Genomic DNA, 21,746 nt, shown 5'->3' on the forward strand with positions numbered 1-21,746 from the left:
CAGGAAAATCGGGGAAAGGCCTCAACACCTTTAAATCAGACCAACGATAAGTTGCATTTATATAATGCCTTTAATGTAGTAAAATGTTCCAAGTCATGGGAGTGTAATCCTGAGCTGAAGAAGAAAACATTAGAAGAGGAAACATTGGAAGAGGTGACCAAAAGCTAGGTCAAAGATGCAAGTTTTAAGGCGTGTCTTAAAAGGGGAAGAAGTGGAGATGCGCCGAGATTTAGGGAGGGATTTAGGAACTGAGTGCCTAGTCAGCTGAAGGCAAGGCTCCCAATGGTGGGGTGCAGGAAATGGGAGGGGTGGACAAGGGCTAGAGTTAGAGAAACGCAAATCTCTCAGCATCGTAACTTACTGCAGGTGGGAAGGGGCGAGGCCACCAAGGGATGTCACTATGTGAATAAGAATTTTTTAATTGAAGGGTTTGGGTACAAGGAGCCAATCTAGGTCAGCACACACAGGTGTGCTGGATAAATAGGGTTTGGTGTGAGCAAAATGCAGGTAGCATGGTATTAGATGAGTTCGAGTTGTCGGGTGGTCGAAGATGGGAGACTAGTCAGGAGAGCAATGAAATATTTGAGTTCAGAGGTAATGAGTATGGATGAGGGTTTCAGCAACAGATGGCTGGGGCAGGGGCGCAGGCCAGCAGTAGCACAGAGGTGAAGTAGACAATCTTGGAGAGGATATAAGATCAGAAGCTCAGCTCAGGATCAAATAAGACAAAGTTGCAAGCTGCCTAGTTCAGCCCAAGACTGTCCCCACAGAACAAGGATGGATTTGGTGGCTACAGATAGGGGTTTGTCCTAGGACTGAAGTCAGTGACTTCAATCTGTCCAATTTTAATAGGAAGAAAGGTTGTTTCACCCAGGAGTTGATGTGGGACAAGAATAAAGAAATGAGACAGGCAGAAAGATTTGATGGAAACAAGATCAGCACACACACATCAGACATGCAGACAGAGATACACAGACAATTCAAGCAAATATTAAACAACATAGAATACACAAACATATATCATTGAGAAAACAAATATGCTCAGTCAATAAACAGATCAGGGTGACTGAATGACTAAGATACAAAGATCAAGAAGTGAGAACACCCATGAGATCCACTAATTATATGTAAAGCTGCGCCAAGTTTTTATGATAAAAATAACTCACATATTTCTCAAACTGAATTTAAATGCAGCAATTGTCAGCCAGGACTGCCGAGTGGGTGATCCATCTCAGCCACCTCCTGCGCTCCCCAGCCACACAAATGTCAGTCTTCAGCCAATTCAATTCACTCCACATGATATTACCAAACGGCTGAAGGCACCAGATATTGCAAAGGCTATGGGCCCTGATAACATTCCGGCAATAATACTGAAGACTTGTGCTCCAAAACTAGCTGCACCCGTAATCAAGCTGTTTCAGTAAAGCTACAACACTGGCAGCTATGCGGAAAATTGCCCAGTTATGTCCTATGCACAAAAAGCAGGACAAATCCAACCTGGCCAATTACTGCTCCATCAGTCTACTCTCGATCATCGGAAAAGTGATGGAAGGGTTCGTTGACATTGCTATCAAGCAGCAATCACTCAAACACCCTGCTCACTGATGCTCAGTTTGGGTTCCACCAGGGCCACTCAGCTCTTGCCCTCATTACAGCCTTAGTTCACACATGGACAAAAGATCTGAACTCAAAAGGTGAGAGTGACTGCCCCTGACATCAAGACCACAATTTAGTGTGGCATCCAGAAGCCCAAACAAAACTGGAGTCAATGGAAATCAGGGGGGAAACTCTCCACTGGTTGGAATCTTATCAGCAGTAAATGAAGGTGGTTGTGGTTGTTGGAGGTTAAGCATCTCAGTCTCAGGACGTCACTGCAGGAGTTCCTCAGGGTAGTGTCCCAGGTCCAACCATCTTCAGCTACTTCATCAATGGCCTTCCCTCATAAGGTCAGAAGTGGGCATGTTCAGCACTATTCATGACTCTTCAGATATTGAGGCAGTCCGTGCCCATGTGCTGCAAGACCTGGACAACATTCAGGCTTGGGCTGATAAGTGGCAAGTAACATTTGCACCATGCAAGTGCCAGGCAATGACCATCTCCAACAAGAGAGAATCCAAACATCAACCCTTGCCCTTAACAAAGTGTAACCGTTATTTAAAAGGGGTCCAAAGACACACAAGTATTTTTGGCGAAGCCTCTCTCTCTTGTTCTCCTTCAATTTATGAGCGTGTGAGAAAAGTTATTGCTCATGGAATAAAAGGGACAGTAGCAACATGGATACAAAATTGGCTGAAAAATAGGAAGCAGGGAATAATGGGTCAATGGATATTTTTCGGGCTGGAGGAAGGTTTGTAGTGGAATTCCCCAGGGGTCGGTATTGGGACCCTTGCTTTTCCTGATATATATTAATGATCTAGATCTTGATATGCATGGGACAATTTCAAAGTTTGCGGATGATATGAAGCTTGGGAGTGTTGTGAACTGCGAGGAGGATGGTGTGAAACTTCGAGGGAACATAGACAAGTTGGTCAAGTGGGCAGATAGGTGGCAGATGAAGTTCAATGCGAAGAAGTGAGGTGATGCATTTTGGTAGGAAGAACATGGACAGACAATATAAAATAAGGGGTGAAATTTTGAAGGGGGTGCAGGAGCAGAAAGACCTTGGTGTATATGTGCATAGGTCTTTGAAGGTGGCAGGACAGGTGGAGAGAGCAGTTAATAAAGCATATAGTATCCTGGGCTTTATTAATAGGGATATAGAGTACAAGAGCAGGGAGGTTACGCTGAATTTTATAAGATGCTTGTTAGATCTCAGCTGGAGTTTTGTGTACAGTTCTGGGCGCCATGTTATAAGAAGGATACGAACACATTGGAGAGAGTGCAGAAGAAGTTTACAAAATGGTTCCAGAGATGAGGAACTTCAGTTATGAAGATAGATTGGAGAGGTTGGGACTGTTCTCCTTGGAGAGAAGGAGGCCAAGAGGAGATTTGATAGAGATGTTCAAAATCATGAGGAGGTTGGGCAGAGCACATAGGGAAAAGCTGTACCCGCTCATAAAAGGATCAAGAACGAGAGGGCACAGATTTAAAGTGGCTTGCAAAAGAAGCAAATGTGAGATGGGAAAAAAATGTTTTCACACGAGTAGTTCGGGTCTGGAATGCACTGCCTGGAAGTGTGGTGGAGGCAGGTTCAATCGAGGCACTCAAAAGGGCATTAGATAATTATTTGAATAGAAACAATATGCAGGGGTAAGGGGAAAAGGCAGGCAATGGCACTAGGTCATAATGGTCATTTGGAGAGCCGGTGCAGACACGATGGGCCAAATGGCCCCCTTCTGTGCCGTTAAAATTCTGTGATTCTGTTCATGGTGGACTGTTTTTTTTTAAATTGTTATTTGTTCTCAGGTGTGGGAGAGGTCATCAACCTCCAGGATTAAAGATTAATCTCCCAGACACTACAGTGGCCAAAGCCCGGGAGAAATATCATAGGGGCATTTGAAAAATTGCTTAAATTTTGTTTTAGTCATGAACATTTATGGTGATGGGAAGAAAATGACTGTTTGATTAGCAGTCAAGATCATCCAATCAGATAACAATGAATATTCACTATCCAATTCACCATCGCAAGGAGGGACATGTCGGGTGATAAATAGCTGGAGTAGTGTGTCCAGTTCTGAGTGTTGCAATTTAGGAAGGATGTGAAGGCATTGGAGAGAGTGAAGATTCATGAGAATGGTTCCAGGGATAAAGAACTTGAGAAACGTAGATAGATTGGAGAAGTTGGGACTGTTCTCCTTTAAGAGAGGGTTGAGAGGAGATTTGATAGACATGTTCAAAATCATGAGGGGGCTGGAGAGAGTAGATAGGGAGAAACTATCGCCACTCGGGAAAGGATCACGAACGAGGGGACACAGATTTAAAGTAAAGATGTGACAAACAAAGTGGATAATGGGGATCCTGTAGATGTAGTAAATCTGGACTTCCAGAAGGCCTTTGATAAGGTGCCGCACAAAAGATTAATACACAAGACAAGATTACATGGAGTTAGGGGTAATATATTAGCCCCCTAACTCTTTTATAGTTCTCAATCTCTGCCTATGCTCTGACATACACCCAAAATACCTAGCTGAATCTCTATATGCACAGCAATGTGACTCCACCACACAGCACAAGTATGAGCGCACTCCAAGGCGCTTTGGTCTTTTTCTGGATGGCAAGCTGTAACTAGTGGGGTGCCACAGGGTCCTCGGGCCCCAACTATTTACAATTTATATTAATGACTTGGATTCAGGGATAGAAGGTACTATAGCTAAATTTGCAGATGACACCAAAATAGGTGGGAAAGTAAGTTGCAATGAAGAAATAAGAAATTTACAAATGGATATGGACAGGTTAGGTGAATGGGCCAAAGTGTGGCAGATGGAGTTTAACGTCAATAAGTGTGAGGTTATCCATTTCGGTCGGAAGAATAAAAAGGCGACTTATTATTTAAATAGAGAGAAACTTCAGAATGCTTCAGTGCAGAGGGATCTGGGTGTCCTCGTTGAATCGCTGAAAGCTAGTATGCAGGTACAGCAAGTAATAAGGAAGACAAATGGAATTTTGGCATTTATTGCTAAAGGAATAGAGTATAAAAATAGGGAAGTGTTGTTGCAACTGTACAAGGCATTGGTGAGACCGCGCCTGAAGTACTGTGCACAGTTTTGGTCCCCTTACTTGAGGAAGGATGTAGTTGCATTGGAGGTGGTTCAGGGGAGGTTCACTAGATTGATTCCAGATATGCGGGGCTTGTCTTAAGAGGAGAGATTGAGCAGTTTAGGCCTATGCTCGCAAGAATTTAGAAGGATGAGAGGGGATCTAATTGAGATGCTAAAGGGGATAGACAAAGTAGACGTGGAGCGGATGTTTCCCCTTCTGGGGCATTCTAGAACGAGAGGCCATAGTTTTTGGCTCAGGGGTGGTAGATTTAAATCAGAGATGAGGAGGAATTGCTTTTCTCAAAGGGTCATAAATCTGTGGAATTCACTACCGCAGAGTGCAGTGGATGTCGGGATGCTGAATAAATTTAAGGAGGAGATAGGCAGATTTTTAACTAGTAATGGGTTGAAGGGTTATGGGGAGAGGGCAGGAAATTAGAGTTGAGACCGAAATGAGATCAGCCATGATTGTATTGAATGGTGGGGCAGGCTCGAGGAGCTGAATTGCCTACTCCTGCTCCTAGTTCTTATGTTCTTAACTGGCCAAAGAAGTAAAAGCGACGTGAGAAAAAACCATTCACTCTGGAAAAAAAAGTTAAGTTCTGGAATGAACAGCCTGAGAATATGGTGGAGGCAGGTTCAATCGAGGCATTCAAAAAGGGAATTAGACTGTTATCTGAGAAGAAAGAATGTGCAGGGTTATGGAGAGAAGGCAGGAGAATGGCACTAGGTGAATTGCTCATTCGGAGAGCTGATACAGACACAATGGGCTAAATGGCCTCCTTCTGCACAGGAACAATTCTGTGATTCTGAGACATTCAATGGGACTACCATTGCTGAATCCCCCACTATCAACATCCTGGGGGTTACTATTGGCCAGAAACTGAACTGGACTAGCCATATCAATATTGTGGCTGCAAGGGCAGGTCAGAAGCTGGGAATTCTGCAGCGAGTAACTCTCCTCCTGATTCCCCAAATCCTGCCCACCATCTACATCAGTCAGGAGATGAAATACTCTCCACTTGCCTGGGTGAGTGTAGCTCCACCAACACCACCCAGGACAAAACAGCCCGCTTGATTGGCACCCCATTCAACACCTTCAACATCCACTCCCTCCATCACCGGCACACAGTGGCAGCAGCGTGCACCATCTATAGGATGCACTGAAGCAACTCAGCAAGGCTCCGTTGACAGCACCTTTCAAACCTGCAGCCTCTACCACCTAGAAGGATAAGGGCAGCAGATGCATGGGAACACCACCACCTGCAAGTTCCATTCCAAGGCACACACCATTCTGACTTGGAGCTATATCGTCGTTCCTTCACCGTCACTGGGTCAAAATCCTGAAACTCCCTCCCTACATCACTATTGGTGTACCTACACCACATAGACTGCAGCAATTCAAGAGGGTGGTGTGCAAGGGCAAGTGAAGATGGGCAATAAAAACACCCCTGTCCCATAGAAGAATAAATAAATAAATCTGACCCAATCCAAACATTTTATGCAAACCTGGTCCATTTATAACTATGCAAATTTTGGCCATTTTTACTACAGTAAGAAAATGAAACACTAATGAAAAAAAAGGTTGTTCAAAATTCAGAAAGGGCATCATTTGGGTAGACATATAGAAGATGTTTCCACTTGTGGAGGAGTCCAGAACTAGAGGCATAAGTATAAGCTTTAAAACTAATACTTCCAAAAGGAATCCAGGAGAAACTTCTTTGCTCAGAGAAGTGATGAGAACATAGAACTCTGCCAGAGAAAGATGAGGCGATTAACATTGGTGAATTAAGGGAAACATATACTTATCAATGAGGGAGAAAAGAATAGAAAGGCATTTTGATAGAGTTAGGTGAACAGGGGTGGAAGGAGGCTCATGTGGAGCATAAACACCAGCATATAATGAATGATAACATTATTGCATTCTACCTTAACTACAGATGAAAATAGCTCTAGCCCAAATAAACATTACATAACACCAAACCATTTACAGCCATATCATAATATATATAACCCCCATCCATTTATAACACAAAGTGGTGTCACAGCTGTTTAAAATATATCGCCTTGCATACAATACTGTTTTCATTGAGCAACTCATTTATAACACGGCTTCAAGCTCCAATCCATTTACTGCTGTTATGCAACTCTTATTAACAATGTAAACTGACCCACACAAGAATGTGTATAGCTCGAACTCATCATACACATCTCCATCTCCCCATCAATATAGCTCTGACAGCCCCCTAAGATCTTTTATAGTTCTCAATCTCTGCCTACGGTCTGACATATACCCAAAATACCTAGATGAATCTCTATATGCACAGCAATGTGACTCCACCACACAGCACAAGTATGAGCGCACTCCAATGCGCTTTGGTCTTTTGGCGCTCCAAACACTTTGATCTTTTTCTGGATGGCAAGCTGTAACTAGTGGGGTGCCACAGGGTTCGGTCCTTGGGCCCCAACTATTTACAATCTATATTAATGACTTGGATTCAGGGATAGAAGGTACTATAGCTAAATTTGCAGATGACACCAAAATAGGTGGGAAAGTAAGTTGCAACGCAGAAAAAAGAAATTTACAAATGGATATGGACAGGTTAGGTGAATGGGCCAAAATCTGGCAGGTGGAGTTTAACGTGTATAAGTGCGAGGTTATCCATTTTGGTCGGAAGAATAAAAAGGCAACTTATTATTTAAATGGAGAGAAACTTCAGAATGCTTCAGTGCAGAGGGATCTGGGTGTCCCCGCGCATGAATCGCTGAAAGCTAGTATGCAGGTACAGCAGGTAATAAGGAAAGCAAATGGAATTTTGGCATTTATTGCTAAAGGAAAGAGTATAAAAATAGAGAAGTGTTGTTGCAACTGTACAAGGCATTGGTGAGACCGCGCCTGAAGTACTGTGCACAGTTTTGGTCCCTTTACTTGGGGAAGGATGTAGTTGCATTGGAGGTAGTTCAGAGAAGGTTCACTAGATTTATTCCAGAGATGCGGGGCTTGTCTTATGAGGAGAGATTGAGCAGTTTAGGCCTATACTCGCTAGAGTTTAGAAGGATGAGAGGAGATCTAATTGAGGTATATAAGATGCTAAAGGCGATAGACAAAGTAGACGTGGAACGGATGTTTCCCCTTGTGGGGCATTCTAGAACGAGAGGCCATAGTTTTAGGTTAAGGGGTGGTAGATTTAAATCAGAGATAAGGAGAAGTCACTTTTCTCAAAGGGTCGTAAATCTGTGGAATTCACTGCCTCAGAGTGCAGTGGATGCCGCGACGCTGAGTAAATTTAAGGAGGAGATAGACAGATTTTTAACTAGTAACGGGTTGAAAGGTTATGGGGAGAGGGCAGGAAATTGGAGTTGAGGCTGAAATGAGATCAGCCATGATTGTATTGAATGGCGGGGCAGGCTCGAGGGGCTGAACTGCCTACTCCTGCTCCTAGTTCTTATGTTCAATGTGCCGCAGGCACAGCCAAAGGACCCCTCTTGCTGCGTACATGGCCAAGGACCCCCCCCTTCACTCCCTACACCGCGTACACAACCCAGGACCACCCACGGCCCCCGCAATACACTGCATACACAACCCAGGACCACCCACGGCCCGCGCACCACACTGCGTACACAACCCAGGACCACCCACAGCCCCCGCACTACACTGCGTACACAACCCAGGACCACCCACGGCTCGCGCACTATACTGCGTACACAACACATCACCAGCAGCCCCCCCAACCACACTGCATACACGGCACATCACCACCACCCCCCCAACCACACTGTATAAACAACTCATCACCACCCCCCCCCAACCACACTGCCTACACAACACACCACCAGCGCCCCCCAACCACACTGCGTGCACAACACATCACCAGCCCCCACAACCACACTGTGTACACAACACATCATCACCACCCCCCCAACCACACTGTGTAAACAACTCATCACCACCGCCCCAACCACATTGCATACACAACACATCACCACCACCCCCCCAACCACACTGCATACACAACTCATCAGCACCACCCCACACTACACTGTGTACACAACATATCACCACCACCCCCCCAACCACACTGTGTACACAACACATCACCACCACCACCCCCCCCATCCACACTGTGTACACAACACATCACCACCACCCCCTCCAACCACACTGTGTACACAACACATCACCACCACCATCCCCCCCCATCCACACTGTGTACACAACACATCACCACCACCCCCTCCAACCACACTGTGTACACAACACATCACCACCACCCCCTCCAACCACACTGTGTACACAACACATCACCACCCCTCCCCCAACCACACTGTGTACACAACCCAGGACCCCCAACACCCTCTTCCCCACACCACACTGTGTACACAACCCAGGACCCCCAACACCCTCTTCCCCACACCACACTGTGTACACAACCCAGGACCCCCAACACACTCTTCCCCACACCACACTGTGTACACAACACATCACCACCACCAACCCCCCCCCACACCACACTGTGTACACAACACATCACCACCACCACCCCCCCCACACCACACTGTGTACACAACACACCACCACCACCCCCCCCACACCACACTGTGTACACAACACATCACCATCACCACCCCCCCACACCACACTGTGTACACAACACATCACCACCCCCCCACACCACACTGTGTACACAACACACCACCACCACCCCCCCCACACCACACTGTGTACACAACACATCACCATCACCACCCCCCCACACCACACTGTGTACACAACACATCACCACCCCCCCACACCACACTGTGTACACAACACACCACCACCACCTCCCCCACACCACACTGTGTACACAACACACCACCACCCACCACACTGTGTACACAACACATCACCACCACCACCCCCCCACACCACACTGTGTACACAACACATCACCATCCCCCACACCACACTGTGTACACAACACACCACCACCACCCCCCCCACACCACACTGTGTACACAACACACCACCACCACCCCCCCCACACCACACTGTGTACACAACACACCACCACCACCCCCCCCAACCACACTGTGTACACAACACATCACCACCCCCTCCCCCAACCACACTGTGTACACAACTCATCACCACCCCGCCACACGTGTGTGTACACAACACAACACATCACCACCACTCCCCCAACCACACTGTGTACACAACACATCACCACCACCCCCCCAACCACACTGTGTACACAACACATCACCACCCCCTCCCCCAACCACACTGTGTACACAACTCATCACCACCCCGCCACACCACAGTGTACACAACACAACACATCACCACCACTCCCCCAACCACACTGTGTACACAACACATCACCACCACCCCCCCAACCATACAGTGTACACAACACACCACCACCACCCCCCCACACCATACTGTATACACAACACATCACCACCACCACCCCCCCACACCACACTGTGCACACAACACATCATCACCATCCCCCCTCAACCACACTGTGTACACAACACATCACCACCACCCCCCCACACCACACTGTGTACACAACCCAGGACCCCCCACACCCTCTTCCCCACAGTTTACACAAGCGTGTGTCTGCCTGTGGGATCCCACCCCCCCCTTCCCCCAATCCCATTTCGGCTACTCACTGTTGCTGGATTTCAGGTCCCGGTGGATGATCGGCACGATGGCCTCGGCGTGAAGGTAGCACATCCCGCGGGCGATCTGCACGGCCCAGTTGACGAGGGTGCGGGGCGGGATGCGGCGTCCGGCCAGGGCCCGGTTGAGGGGCCCGCCCTGGGCGTACTCCATGACCAGGCAGAGGTTGGGCTCCTGCAGGCAGACGCCGCGGAGGGCGATGATGTTGCGGTGCCGGAGCATGGCGAAGAGGCGGGCCTCCCGGCGGGCGCTCTCGGCCGTGGCGCCCACCTCCTCGTCGGGGTCCCGGCGGGCCGCCTTGACGGCCACCGGCTGCCCCTTCCAGGTGCCCCGGTAGACCTTGCCGAAGCCGCCCACCCCGATGATCTCCTGCAGGGTCAGCTGGCTGAACTCGATCTCGGTGGCGGCCTGGGCCCCCTGCCCGGCCTGTCCCGTCAGCTCGGCCGCCTTGGGCCGGGCCCGGGCCGGCTGGCGGGTCACGTAGTTGGCCGGGAAGATGCCGACCCGCTCGCCGATCTTGCCCGTCCACCAGCCCTCGTCGCCCGACACCTTGGCGTCCGTCGACAGCACCTCCAGCACGTCGCCCTGCCGCAGGCTCAGCTCGTCCTCGGCGCTCGCCTCGTAGTCGAACACCGCCGTCCAGAAGGCGCAGGAGCCGGCCCCGGGGCCCAGGCGCCGGCCCCCGCCAACTCCCACATCGGGGCTGAACAAGGCCTCCAGGGGATCCATAGCAACCGCCCCGCCGCCGCCGCCACCACCGCCGCCGCCTCCAGTCGCGCTCATGGGCCGAGTCTCAGCAGCTCAGCAGCAGCAGCAGCGGCGGCGGCTTCCTCCTCCTCCTCGCCCCCCTCCGCCGCCGGCCCCGCTGCCGCCCGATCCGGCAGCCGCTCCGGCTCCATGGACACGGCTCTCTCCCCCCCCCGGGGTGATTGAGCTTCTCCCTCGCCCTCTCGCTCTCGCGCTCGCGCTCGGTGTCCCTCAGGCTCCCGCGGGGTCACTCCCGGTCACCACTGCCTCCCGCTCCCACCCCCGCGCCTTCCTATTGGTCCGCCGCCGCCACCACCATCACCATGGGGGCTGAGAGTGGGCGGGGCGGCGGCGGCGGCGAGAGGAGGGTTCGGGCGAGCCTGGGAATGTGGGTGGGGCTTCAAGTGCGGGGGAGGGGCTGGAGGGTTGTGGGGGGGCGGGGCTAGGAAAGTATGGTGTGCGCTGGGAGCGGGGTTTGAGGGGGAGGGGCTGGGGTGTCTGAGAGGGTGGGGCTGGGGGGGAGTGTGTGAAGGGGAGGAGCTGGGGAGTGTGAGGGGGAGGGGCTGGGGAGTGTGTGAGGGGGAGGGGTTGGGGAGAGAGAGGGGCTGAGGGAGTGTGAGGGGGAGGGGCTGAGGGAGTGTGAGGGGGAGGGGCTGAGGGAGTGTGAGGGGGAGGGGCTGAGGGAGTGTGTGAGGGGGAGGGGCTGGGGGAGTGTGTGAGGGGGAGGGGCTGGGGGCGTGTGTGAGGGGGAGGGGCTGGGGGCGTGTGTGAGGGGGAGGGGCTGGGGAGTGTGTGAGGGGGAGGGGCTGGGGAGTGTGTGAGGGGGAGGGGCTGGGGGCGTGTGTGAGGGGGAGGGGCTGGGGAGTGTGTGAGGGGGAGGGGCTGGGGGCGTGTGTGAGGGGGAGGGGCTGGGGAGTGTGTGAGGGGGAGGGGCTGGGGAGTGTGTGAGGGGGAGGGGCTGGGGGAGTGTGTGAGGGGGGCTGGGGGAGTGTGAGGGGGAGGGGCTGGGGGACTGTGTGAGGGATGGGGCTGGGGGAGTGTGAGGGGGAGGAGCTGGGGGAGTGTGAGGGGGGGGCTGGGGGAGTGTGTGGGGAGGGGCTGGGCTGGGGGTGTGTGTGGGGGGAGGGGCTGGGGCAGTGTGTGAGGGGGATGGGGGCTGGGGGAGTGTGAGGGGGAGGGGCTGGGGGAGTGTGTGAGGGGGAGGGGCTGGGGGAGCGCGTGAGGGGGAGGGGCTGGGGCAGTGTGTGAGGGGGAGGGGCTGGGGGATGTGTGAGGGGGAGGGTCATCTGGGGGAATAGGGCCTCAGGGGGTGTCTGGGGGAATAGGGGCTGGGAGGGTGTCTGGGGGGATGGGGGCGGTGTCTGGGGAATGGGGGCGGTGTCTGGGGGATGGGGGCAGTGTCTGGGGGGGGATGGGTGTCTGGGGGGTATGGGTGTCTGGGGGGTATGGGTGTCTGGGGAGGTATGGGTGTCTGGGGGGGTATGGGTGTCTGGGGGGGATGGGTATCTGGGGGATAGAGGCTGGGGGGGTGTCTGGGGGATAGGGGCTGCGGGGGTGTCTGGGGGATAGGGGCTAGGGGTTGGGGGGGCTGTCTGGGGGATGGGGACTATCTGGGCGATAGGGGCTGGGGGGTGTCTCGGGGATGGGGGGATGTCTGGGGGATGGGGGCGGTGTCTGGGGGGGATGGTGTCGGGGGGATGGGTGTCTGGTGGGGGGATGGGTGCCTGGAGGATGGGGGTCTGGGGGATAGGGGCTGGGGGGGATGGGTGTCTGGGGGATAGGGGCTTGGGGGGGCTGTCTGGGGGATAGGGGCTGGGGGGTGCTGTCTGGGGGATAGGGGCTGGGGGGCTGTCTGGGGGATAGAGGCTGGGGGTGCTGTCTGGGGGATAGGGGCTGGGGGGGTTGCTGTCTGGGGGATAGGGGCTGGGGGGCTGTCTGGGGGATAGGGGCTGGGGTGCTTGGAGCAGGGCCTTGGGGACTTGGAGAATGTGGGGGAGGGGCTTAGAGAATATTGTGTGTGCTGAAAGTGTCGGGGGGGCTGGGAAAGTATTGAGCAGGTGGTGTGGCAGGTGGACGGTGTGTGGGATAAGGGCTGGGAGTGTGGGGAGAGGTGGCATGCTTGGGGCAGGGGCTTGGAGTTGGGCTCTGCCTCCCTCCAATGTAGTGACTGACTGGTCAGATCGTCACTCCCTCCAGAAAGATTTGCATTTATATATACTTATACATATTTATATATACTTATACGCCTTATACAACTGAACCAAAACCCTTCACAGCCAATGAAGTACTTTTAAACTACTGAACTATGGCTGACATGTCTCCCAGTTGGCAATGTTGTTAGCTTTGTCTAATGCACAAAGAATCCTTGCCTTGGGTAGAGTTTGGGCACACACACCCCAAATCTACCTTATGCAGAAGTACCATTTCCCCAGGCATTACAACAGTGACTGCATTTCACAGAGAACAGGCTTGTACAGCACCCTTCACAAACACAAGGTGTCTCAGAAGTACTGAGTACTGCCAATGAAATACTTTTGAAGAGTCGTAACCATTGTAGGAAACATGGCATTTAATTTGCGCACAGCAAGCTCCCACAAATAGAAATGTGATAATAACTAGGTAATCATTTTAGTGATGTTGATAAATATGCTCTTCTTTGAAATAGTGTTGCCGGATCATTTACATCCACTGAGGAGGGGCAGGTGGGGCCTCAGTTTAATGTCTCATCTGAAACACAGCACCTCTGACAGTGCAGCATTCCCTCAGTACTAATGTGTCAGTTTAGATTTTTGGGCTCCAGTGAGTGAGACTTGAACCTACTGTGTATACACTCTAATGTAATCGTTGACAGGTGAATGTAAGTCAGATCTCTTCCTACAGCTGTTGGGGTGACTTAGAAGGGGGGGAAAAACCTGATTCCCTTTTTTGTCACCTATCAACCACACTGTTTAGTGGTTGGTGGAAGGCTGGTGGAAGCCTTTCAGTTGCATGCACAGGAGTTTTGAAGCATGAAAGATGATTGTTTGAACATGTTTTATAGACCTAGGCTTGGGATTTTGTTTTCATTGGAAGACACAGAGTTCCCTCCACTGCATCTCACTGCAGTCACCAGGCCTTCTGGGTACTGATGTGAGTCAACAAGGAGAACCGATGACTCTGAGATCTTGAGCCATGAAAAGCCATTGCATTTGGAGGCACAAAACCATCTCCCAATGGTCAGCCTACTATTCAAGCTGTTGGATAGAATGTACCGGCTCCTCAAGTGACTCCGCCAGCCACACAGCATCAAAAAATGAAAAGGAACGTCTCAGTACTTTCAAAAATGAATGGAACGAGAACAGCTCAGATAAAACCCTTGATCCAAGACAGAGCTTGTAAAAGCTGGTGTTACTCTCCTTAGAGCACAGCATTTGAAGAGGAGGTTCAGTAGAGGTATTCAAAATCATTAACGGTTTCAATAGGATAAATAAAGAGAAACCGTTTTCAGTGGCAGGCGGGTTGGTAACCAGAGGACACGGATTAAAGGTGATTGGCAAAAGAACCATAGACGACATGTGAAAAGACAACAGAGCTGAGTGATCCCACAACCAACGGATCAGATCTAAGCTCTGCAGTCCTGAATAGTGACCTCTCCAGTCGTGAATAGTGGTAGACAATTAAACAACTCACTGGAGGAGGAGGCTCCACAAATATTCCCATCTTCAATGATGGAGGAGCCCAGCACATCAGTGTAAAAGAAAAGGCTGGAGCATTTGCTACAATCTTCAGCCAGAAGTGCCGAGTGGCTGATCCATCTCGGCCTCCTCCGGAGGTCGCCAGCATCACAGATGCCAGTCTTCAGCCAATTCAATTCACTCCAGCTGAATTCAAGAAACGGCTGAAGGCACTGGATGCTGCAAAGGCTATGGGCCCTGACAATATTCCGGCAATAGTACTGAAGACTTGTGCTCCAGAACTTGCCGTGCCCCCTAGCCAAGCTGTTCCAGTATAGTTACAACACTGGCATCTACCCGGCTATATGGAAAATTGCCCGGGTATGTCCTGTACACAAAAAGCAGGACAAATCCAACCCAGCCAATTACCGCTCCATCAGTCCACTCTCAATCATCAGTGAAGTAATGGAAGGGGTCATCAACAGTGCTATCAAGCGGCAACAAAAACAAAAATTGCTGGAAAAACTCAGCAGGTCTGACAGTATTTGTGAAGAGAAAGGCAGAGTTAACATTTCGAGTCCATCAGCAGTGCTATCAAGCGGCACTTGCTTAGCAATAACCTGCTCACTGACGCCCAGTTTAGGCTCCACCAGGTCCACTCAGCTCCTGACCTCATTACAGCCTTGGTTCAAACAGGGACAAAAGAGCTTAACTCCTGGGGTGAGGTGAGAGTGACTGCCCTTGACATCAAGGCAGCATTTGACAGAGTCTAGCATCAATGAGCCCTAGCAAAACTGGAGTCAATGGGAATCAAGGGGGAAACTCTCCACTGGTTGGAGTCATACCTAGCACAAAGGAAGATGGTTGTGGTTGTTGAAGGTCAGTCATCTCAGCTCCAGGACATCACTGCAGGAGTTCCTCAGGATAGTGTCCTCCACCCAACCAGCTTCAGCTGCTTCATCAATGACCTTCCTTCCATCATAAGGTCAGACGTGGGGATGTTCACTGACGATTGCACAATTTTCAGCAGCATTCGTGACTCCTCAGATCCTGAAGCAATCCATGTCCAAATGCAGCAAGACCTGGACAATATCCAGGCTTGTGCTGAGAAGTGGCAAGTAACATTCACGCCACACAAGTGTCAGGCAATGACCATCTCCAACAAAAGAGAATCTAACCATCACTCCTTGATATTCAACGGCGTTACCATCACTGAATCCCCCACTATCAATATCCTGGGGTTATCATTGACCAGAAACTGAACTGGACTAGCCATATAAATACTGTCGCTGCAAGAGCAGGTCAAAGGCTAGGAATCTTGTGACGAGTAACTCACCTCCTGACTCCCCAAAGCCTGTCCACCATCTTCAAGGCACATCAGGATTGTGATGGAATACTCCCCACTTGCCTGGATGAGTGCAGCTCCCACAACACTCAAGAAGCTTGACACCATCCAGGTCAAAGTAGTCCACTCGATTGGCATATCCATAAACATTCATTCCCTCCACCACCGATGCACAGTCGCAGTACTGTGTACCGTTTACAAGATGCACTGCAGGAATTCACCAAGGCTCCTTCGACAGCACCTTCCAAACCCACGACCACTGCCATCTAGAAGGACAAGGACAGCAGATAGATGGGAACACCACCACCTAGAAGTTCCCCTCCAAGTTACACGTCAGGATAGTGTTTGACTTGGAGGGGAGCTTGCAAGTTGTGGTGTTCCCATCTGCTGCCCTTGTCCCTCTAGGTGGTGGAGGTCATGGGTTTGAAAGGTGCTGTTGAAGGACCCTTGCTTGGTGTGTTGCTGCAGTGCATATTTCAGATGGTACACACTGCTGCCACTGTGCATTGGTGGTGGAGGGAGTCATGTTCCAAGATGGTAGATGGGGTGCCAATCAAGTGGGCTGCTTTGTCCTGGATGGTGTCGACTTCGTGAATGTTCTTGGAGGCACACTCATCCAGGCAAGTAGAGACTATTCTATCACATTCCTAACTTGAGTCTTGTAGATGGTGGACCATCTTTGGGGAGTCAGGAGGTGAGGCACTCACTGCAGAATACGGAGCCTCAGAACTGCTCTTGTAGCCACAGTGTGTGGTCCAGTTAAGTTTCTGGTCAATGATAATCCCCAGGAATGGTAATTTTCTTTTACTCATTCATAGGATGTGGGCATCATTAACTAAGCCAGAAATTATTGCCCATCCCTAATTGCCCTTGAACTGAGTGGCTTGCAAATGGCTAGGCCATTTCAGTGGACATTTAAGAGTCACATGTAGGCCAGACCAGATAAGGATGGCAGATTTCCTTCCCTAAAGGGCATTAGTGAACCAGATGGGTTTTTCCAGCAACAGACAATGGTTTCATGGTCATCACGGACCCAAACCCAGGTCCCCGGAGCATTACCCTGAGTCTCTGGATTACCTTTCCAGTGACAATACCACTATGCCAACACCTCCCCCTAATGCTGATGAAGATAGAGGGAAAGTTGTTGGACTCTCTTGCTGGAGACGGTCATTGCCTGCCACTTGTGTGGCACAAATGTTACTTTCCACTTACCAGCCCAAGTCTGAGTGTTGTCCAGATCTTGCTGCAGGCAGGTACAGGCTGCTTCATTACCTGAGCAGTTGCGAATGGAACTGAAGATTGTGCAATCATTAACGACTATCTAGCATTGATGAAGCAGCTGAAGATGTTTGGGCCTAGGTCACTGCCCTGAGGAGCTCCCGCAGCGGCGATGTCTAAGGACAACCACAACCATGGTCCTTTGAATTAGGCATGACTCCACCCAATGGAGAGTTTTCCCCCTCAGTCCCATTGATTTCAATTTTACCCAGACTCCTTAATGCTACACTCAGTCAAATGTCACCTTGATGGCAACAGCATCACCTCAGCTCACCTCTGGAATTCAGTTCTTATGTTCCATGTTTGGACCAAGGCTGAAATGAGGCTGAGTCTAAGCTGAGAATCAATGAGCAGATTATGGCTGAGGTTAAAATTGACTGGTTGGTGTCAGTTCTAATGTAGTCGATTTTCTTTCTCTTATAAATTTATATTTATTTTCTTTGCACTTATTACAAGCAATGTCAGTCAACAGAGAGTGGTGGTCTTTGATATTATCATTTCCAGCCCTAAGACTAACCGAACTACTAGTATTGTTAAACCTGGCTGAAAGGTTACCAGACTTACTGCCTCTGCCTTGTCCTATTGCCACAATGATTTGCTGCCATCTAATGGATGCTAGATGCCATCTACTAAATGGAGGAACGCAACCATTGAGTCCACTTCTATATAAGCCTATTAATAGTCATTTCAATAATCAAAACCATAATGGCATCATAATTTGATCTGGCCAAACAGAAATGCAATATCAATTTGACCCAAGTCACGATAAGAACATAAGAACTAGGAGCACGAATAGGCAATTCAGCCCCTTGAGCCTGCCCTGCCATTCAATACGATCATGGCTGATCTCATTTCGGCCTCAACTCCAATTTCCCACCCTCTCCCCATAACCTATTGTTAATGATGCATTCATACCTTTCTTACTATTATAACTCACTCCTGTCCATCTTCACAAACTCGAGGCTATCCAAAACTCTGCTGTCTGTGTCTGAACTCGCATCAAATCCCGCTCACCCACTTCCCCTGTGATTGCTGACCTACACTGGCTCCTAGTCAAGCAACAACTTGACTTTAAAATTCTCATCCTCGTTTTCAAATCCCTCCATGGCCTCGCCCTTCCCTATCTCTGTAATTTCCTCCCATCCTACAACACCTTTGAGATATCTGTGCTCCTCTAACTCTAGAGTCTTGAACATCCTCAATTTTAACTGCTTCACCATTGGTGGCCGTGCCCTCAGCTGCCCAGCTCCTAATCTGAAATTCCTCTCTAAACCTTACTTACCTCAAATAAGACATGCCTTAAAAATATGTATTTGGTCATCTGCCCTAATATTTCCTTTTATGGCTCAATATCATATCTTGTTTTATTATGTCCCTGTAAAACACCTTGGAATATTTTGTTACATTAAACAGGTTCTGGTAGATAAAGGTTACTCATGGCAAATACATGGGCCTTTCCTGTCCCCGTCACACTGAATCAAATCAGCATCATGAAAGTAGTGGGGGACATCTCACAGCCATAATACCCTTTTCAACTCGTCAACCATCTCACCGCTTCTTTCAACAACTTTTGGAAATCTGAAGCAAAGGTTGCTTCAGATATTCATTGAGTTCTCCTGAGCAAGAGTTTATACCCAAGTCATCAAATGACAAAGGATGAATACTGGGCTTAATCAGGTGAATATTGTGGAATCCATCACACTCCTGCCATCAACCATGTAGATAGTGGAGACACATTGAAGGGTAATTAAGTTATTAATTGATTGATTAACTTTAGATAACTGATACTATGAAACCTTCCCTCAGGAGAGCACATAATTAGGTGCAGAGTCCATGGAGGCCAAATTGCACAAGGTCTATTGGCGAGGACAGTGGTGAGAGGATATTCCCTATGTTATTAAATCTCTGCTGCTGAAACATCAATGTCTCAAATCTAGGAAACTTTCCCTAGAGGGTAAAGCATCAAAATTGGAGTCTGTTGTGTAAAATAAAAAGGGTTTTCAAATAGTTGTTTCATAGTACCAAACTTGAGTATTGTTGATAAAAGAGACATGCTGTCAAAGCTTTTCATCTTGCACTCAGGACAGTTTGCAAGAATACCAGTTGTAAAGAGAACAGCGATTTATACTGCATAACAGGGTGCTGATTGGTAGAGGTGTTACCATGGAGAACACACTAGGGAACAGTTAACTGACAAGCTTTTGTCTAAATTCAAACCAGACAGGTCGACTCTGATTGGTCAAGACATTGCCTTGGGGAATGAACCAGGGAATAGCTGTGTCCCATGCTTCTGTTTAGTTGAAAAAGGCGCAATGCATGGACATACTCCTTCTGTCTCCAAAGGTTAGGGTCTGTATGTGAATATGTAGCTTCGAGCCTTCTAAAAGTAGGTTTTTTCCAATTATTTGGTCCCATTGTCATGTGGAAAAAACGTTGAAAATGGCTGCTCCTTTTCCCCACTTCAATAAATTGTTCACTACAACACTTGTGTCCTTCACAATTCGAATTGAAGTTTCTTTCCAGTGCTACAGATTGAAAATGTTAAGTCATTTCATAGGGGAAGCATGGTAACTGGCTCTATTTCATGGTGTGGTGTATTGGCATTCCCATGTGCAGTATGTCTATGCTTGGGTGATTAATGCATAGCCTTGCCAGCCACTTTAAAGAATGCCTTTTCGTATCCAAACATTGAAAACTTGATTCAAGTTTATTTGCAGTAAACTTTCTATGCATACTGTATTTTAGTACAACATCCCTTAAGAATGTCACATTGGTGAATAATAAGAATTCAAAATACTTACACTATTCAATGTAGATAACAGAGACTACTCATCCCTTCTAGCTTTCCTGGTATCAACCAGATAACTACATTTGATAATAATGGTACCCAGAGGGGAGGCAGAGGTCAAAGTGAGGTTAGGGGACTGAATTAAATGGAAAATAAATCTCAAATCTGATATCACAATTATTTGTTAAAGCAGTTGATGAATTCATTATTAAAATGTAGCTTTTCCAAGAGATAGAATGGTCCTGAATCTACTGCTCAGATTTAAATCGCTAAATTTATGTTGTTTCTCATTTTTCATTCACATACACTGGACACCTTGCATGTTCATACATAATTGCTCCTTTTTCAACCAAGTGCAGTGGTGAAAGGTCATCTACCTGAAATGTTCATTCTCTTTCTCTCTCTCCACATGTGTTGTCTAACCTACTGGGTGATTTCCCATTTTGCTCTGTTTCAATAATGGAAAGGGTGAACCAAATTCAAACTAATGATGTTATTTGCAAAGCAACACAGAATGAGTGACCTGCTCATAATGTTATCAGGTAACAGCAAGTTGCTATGAATAACTACAAGTCCAAAATCACAAATCTGCATTGGTTGGAAGGAATGCCATGTGGGTTTGTGATTTTGAATAGAGAACTCATAGAAATGTTTTTGTTTTACTCCACCAGCAGCACTGATATGAAACAGCAGTTGTGTGGAATCTTTACACGCTGTACATGGGTCAGCAAGGGAGCAGGTTTACTGACCTTTGGATTTTCAGTGATGAATGATAAATAAAGCACACTTATAAAATGCTCAATAATCCCAGCTTTTCAAGCCTCTTGTCAAAATTAGAGCCCCTCCATCCCTTATACCATCCTAGTAAATCTCCTCTGCACTCTCTCCAAGGCCTTGACACCATCTCTAAACAGTGTGGTGCCCAGAACTGAACAAGATACTTCAGAGGGAACCTAACTGGTGATTTGTAAAGGTTTAGCACAGGGTAAAGGATGGTCCCAGAGTTTTCACTTACACTATCACTATCCTACCCATTCAAGGCATTGTCACTTTCTGCTTGAAGAAATGGTTTCTGGCTTTACCAGTTCTAGCAATTGCTGTTTAACTTAAAGCAGTGCTCTGGATTAACAGTTTCTATCTCGAGCATGTTATAAACCACTGTAAAGGTTCTTTCTTAGTCATCATCTCGCAAAGTGAACTTTTATTCCAGCATTTCCTTCCAATTTTCTTTTCTGATACTGGTGTTACAAATATACATACATTCTCATTAAAAATAACATTTGTACACTTGAAACAAAATATAACAATCCCAAAAAACAATAAACTATTAAAAAAAATGTAGAAATGATCAAAGAAAGCCTACTAGGCTAATAGCTGCAATGCACACTAACAGTCAATGACCAATCCATTGTGTGAGGCACTTTAAGACCATGAGCAGCAGCTATGAAAATACCATTGCTACACCAGGTTTTGCACTCTAGATGCTGCTAGAATGCCTGTGTTTTCTATTGGATGTTATGTGGATAGCACCGTGGGGAGCAGAAAGACACGATCTTTCACCAAA

The 21,746-nt window shown here is 48.5% G+C and overlaps 1 protein-coding gene across 5 annotated transcripts in view; it reads right to left on the reverse strand.

Moving 5' to 3' along the window:
* The window catches only part of LOC144689934 (mitogen-activated protein kinase kinase kinase 21-like), an 89,773-nt gene extending 78,483 nt beyond the window's left edge, over positions 1 to 11,290 (reverse strand). For all 5 annotated transcript variants that reach the window (XM_078557452.1, XM_078557454.1, XM_078557453.1 and 2 more), the window contains exon 1: positions 10,362 to 11,290. In XM_078557452.1, the coding sequence (XP_078413578.1) occupies positions 10,362 to 11,154 (793 nt within the window). In that variant the 5' untranslated portion in view covers positions 11,155 to 11,290. The remainder of the gene's footprint in view (positions 1 to 10,361) is intronic.
* Between the last annotated feature and the right edge of the window lie 10,456 nt (positions 11,291 to 21,746).

Source organism: Cetorhinus maximus, chromosome 14 (assembly GCF_964194155.1).
Source record: "Cetorhinus maximus chromosome 14, sCetMax3.hap1.1, whole genome shotgun sequence".
NCBI classification, from domain to species: domain Eukaryota; kingdom Metazoa; phylum Chordata; class Chondrichthyes; order Lamniformes; family Cetorhinidae; genus Cetorhinus; species Cetorhinus maximus.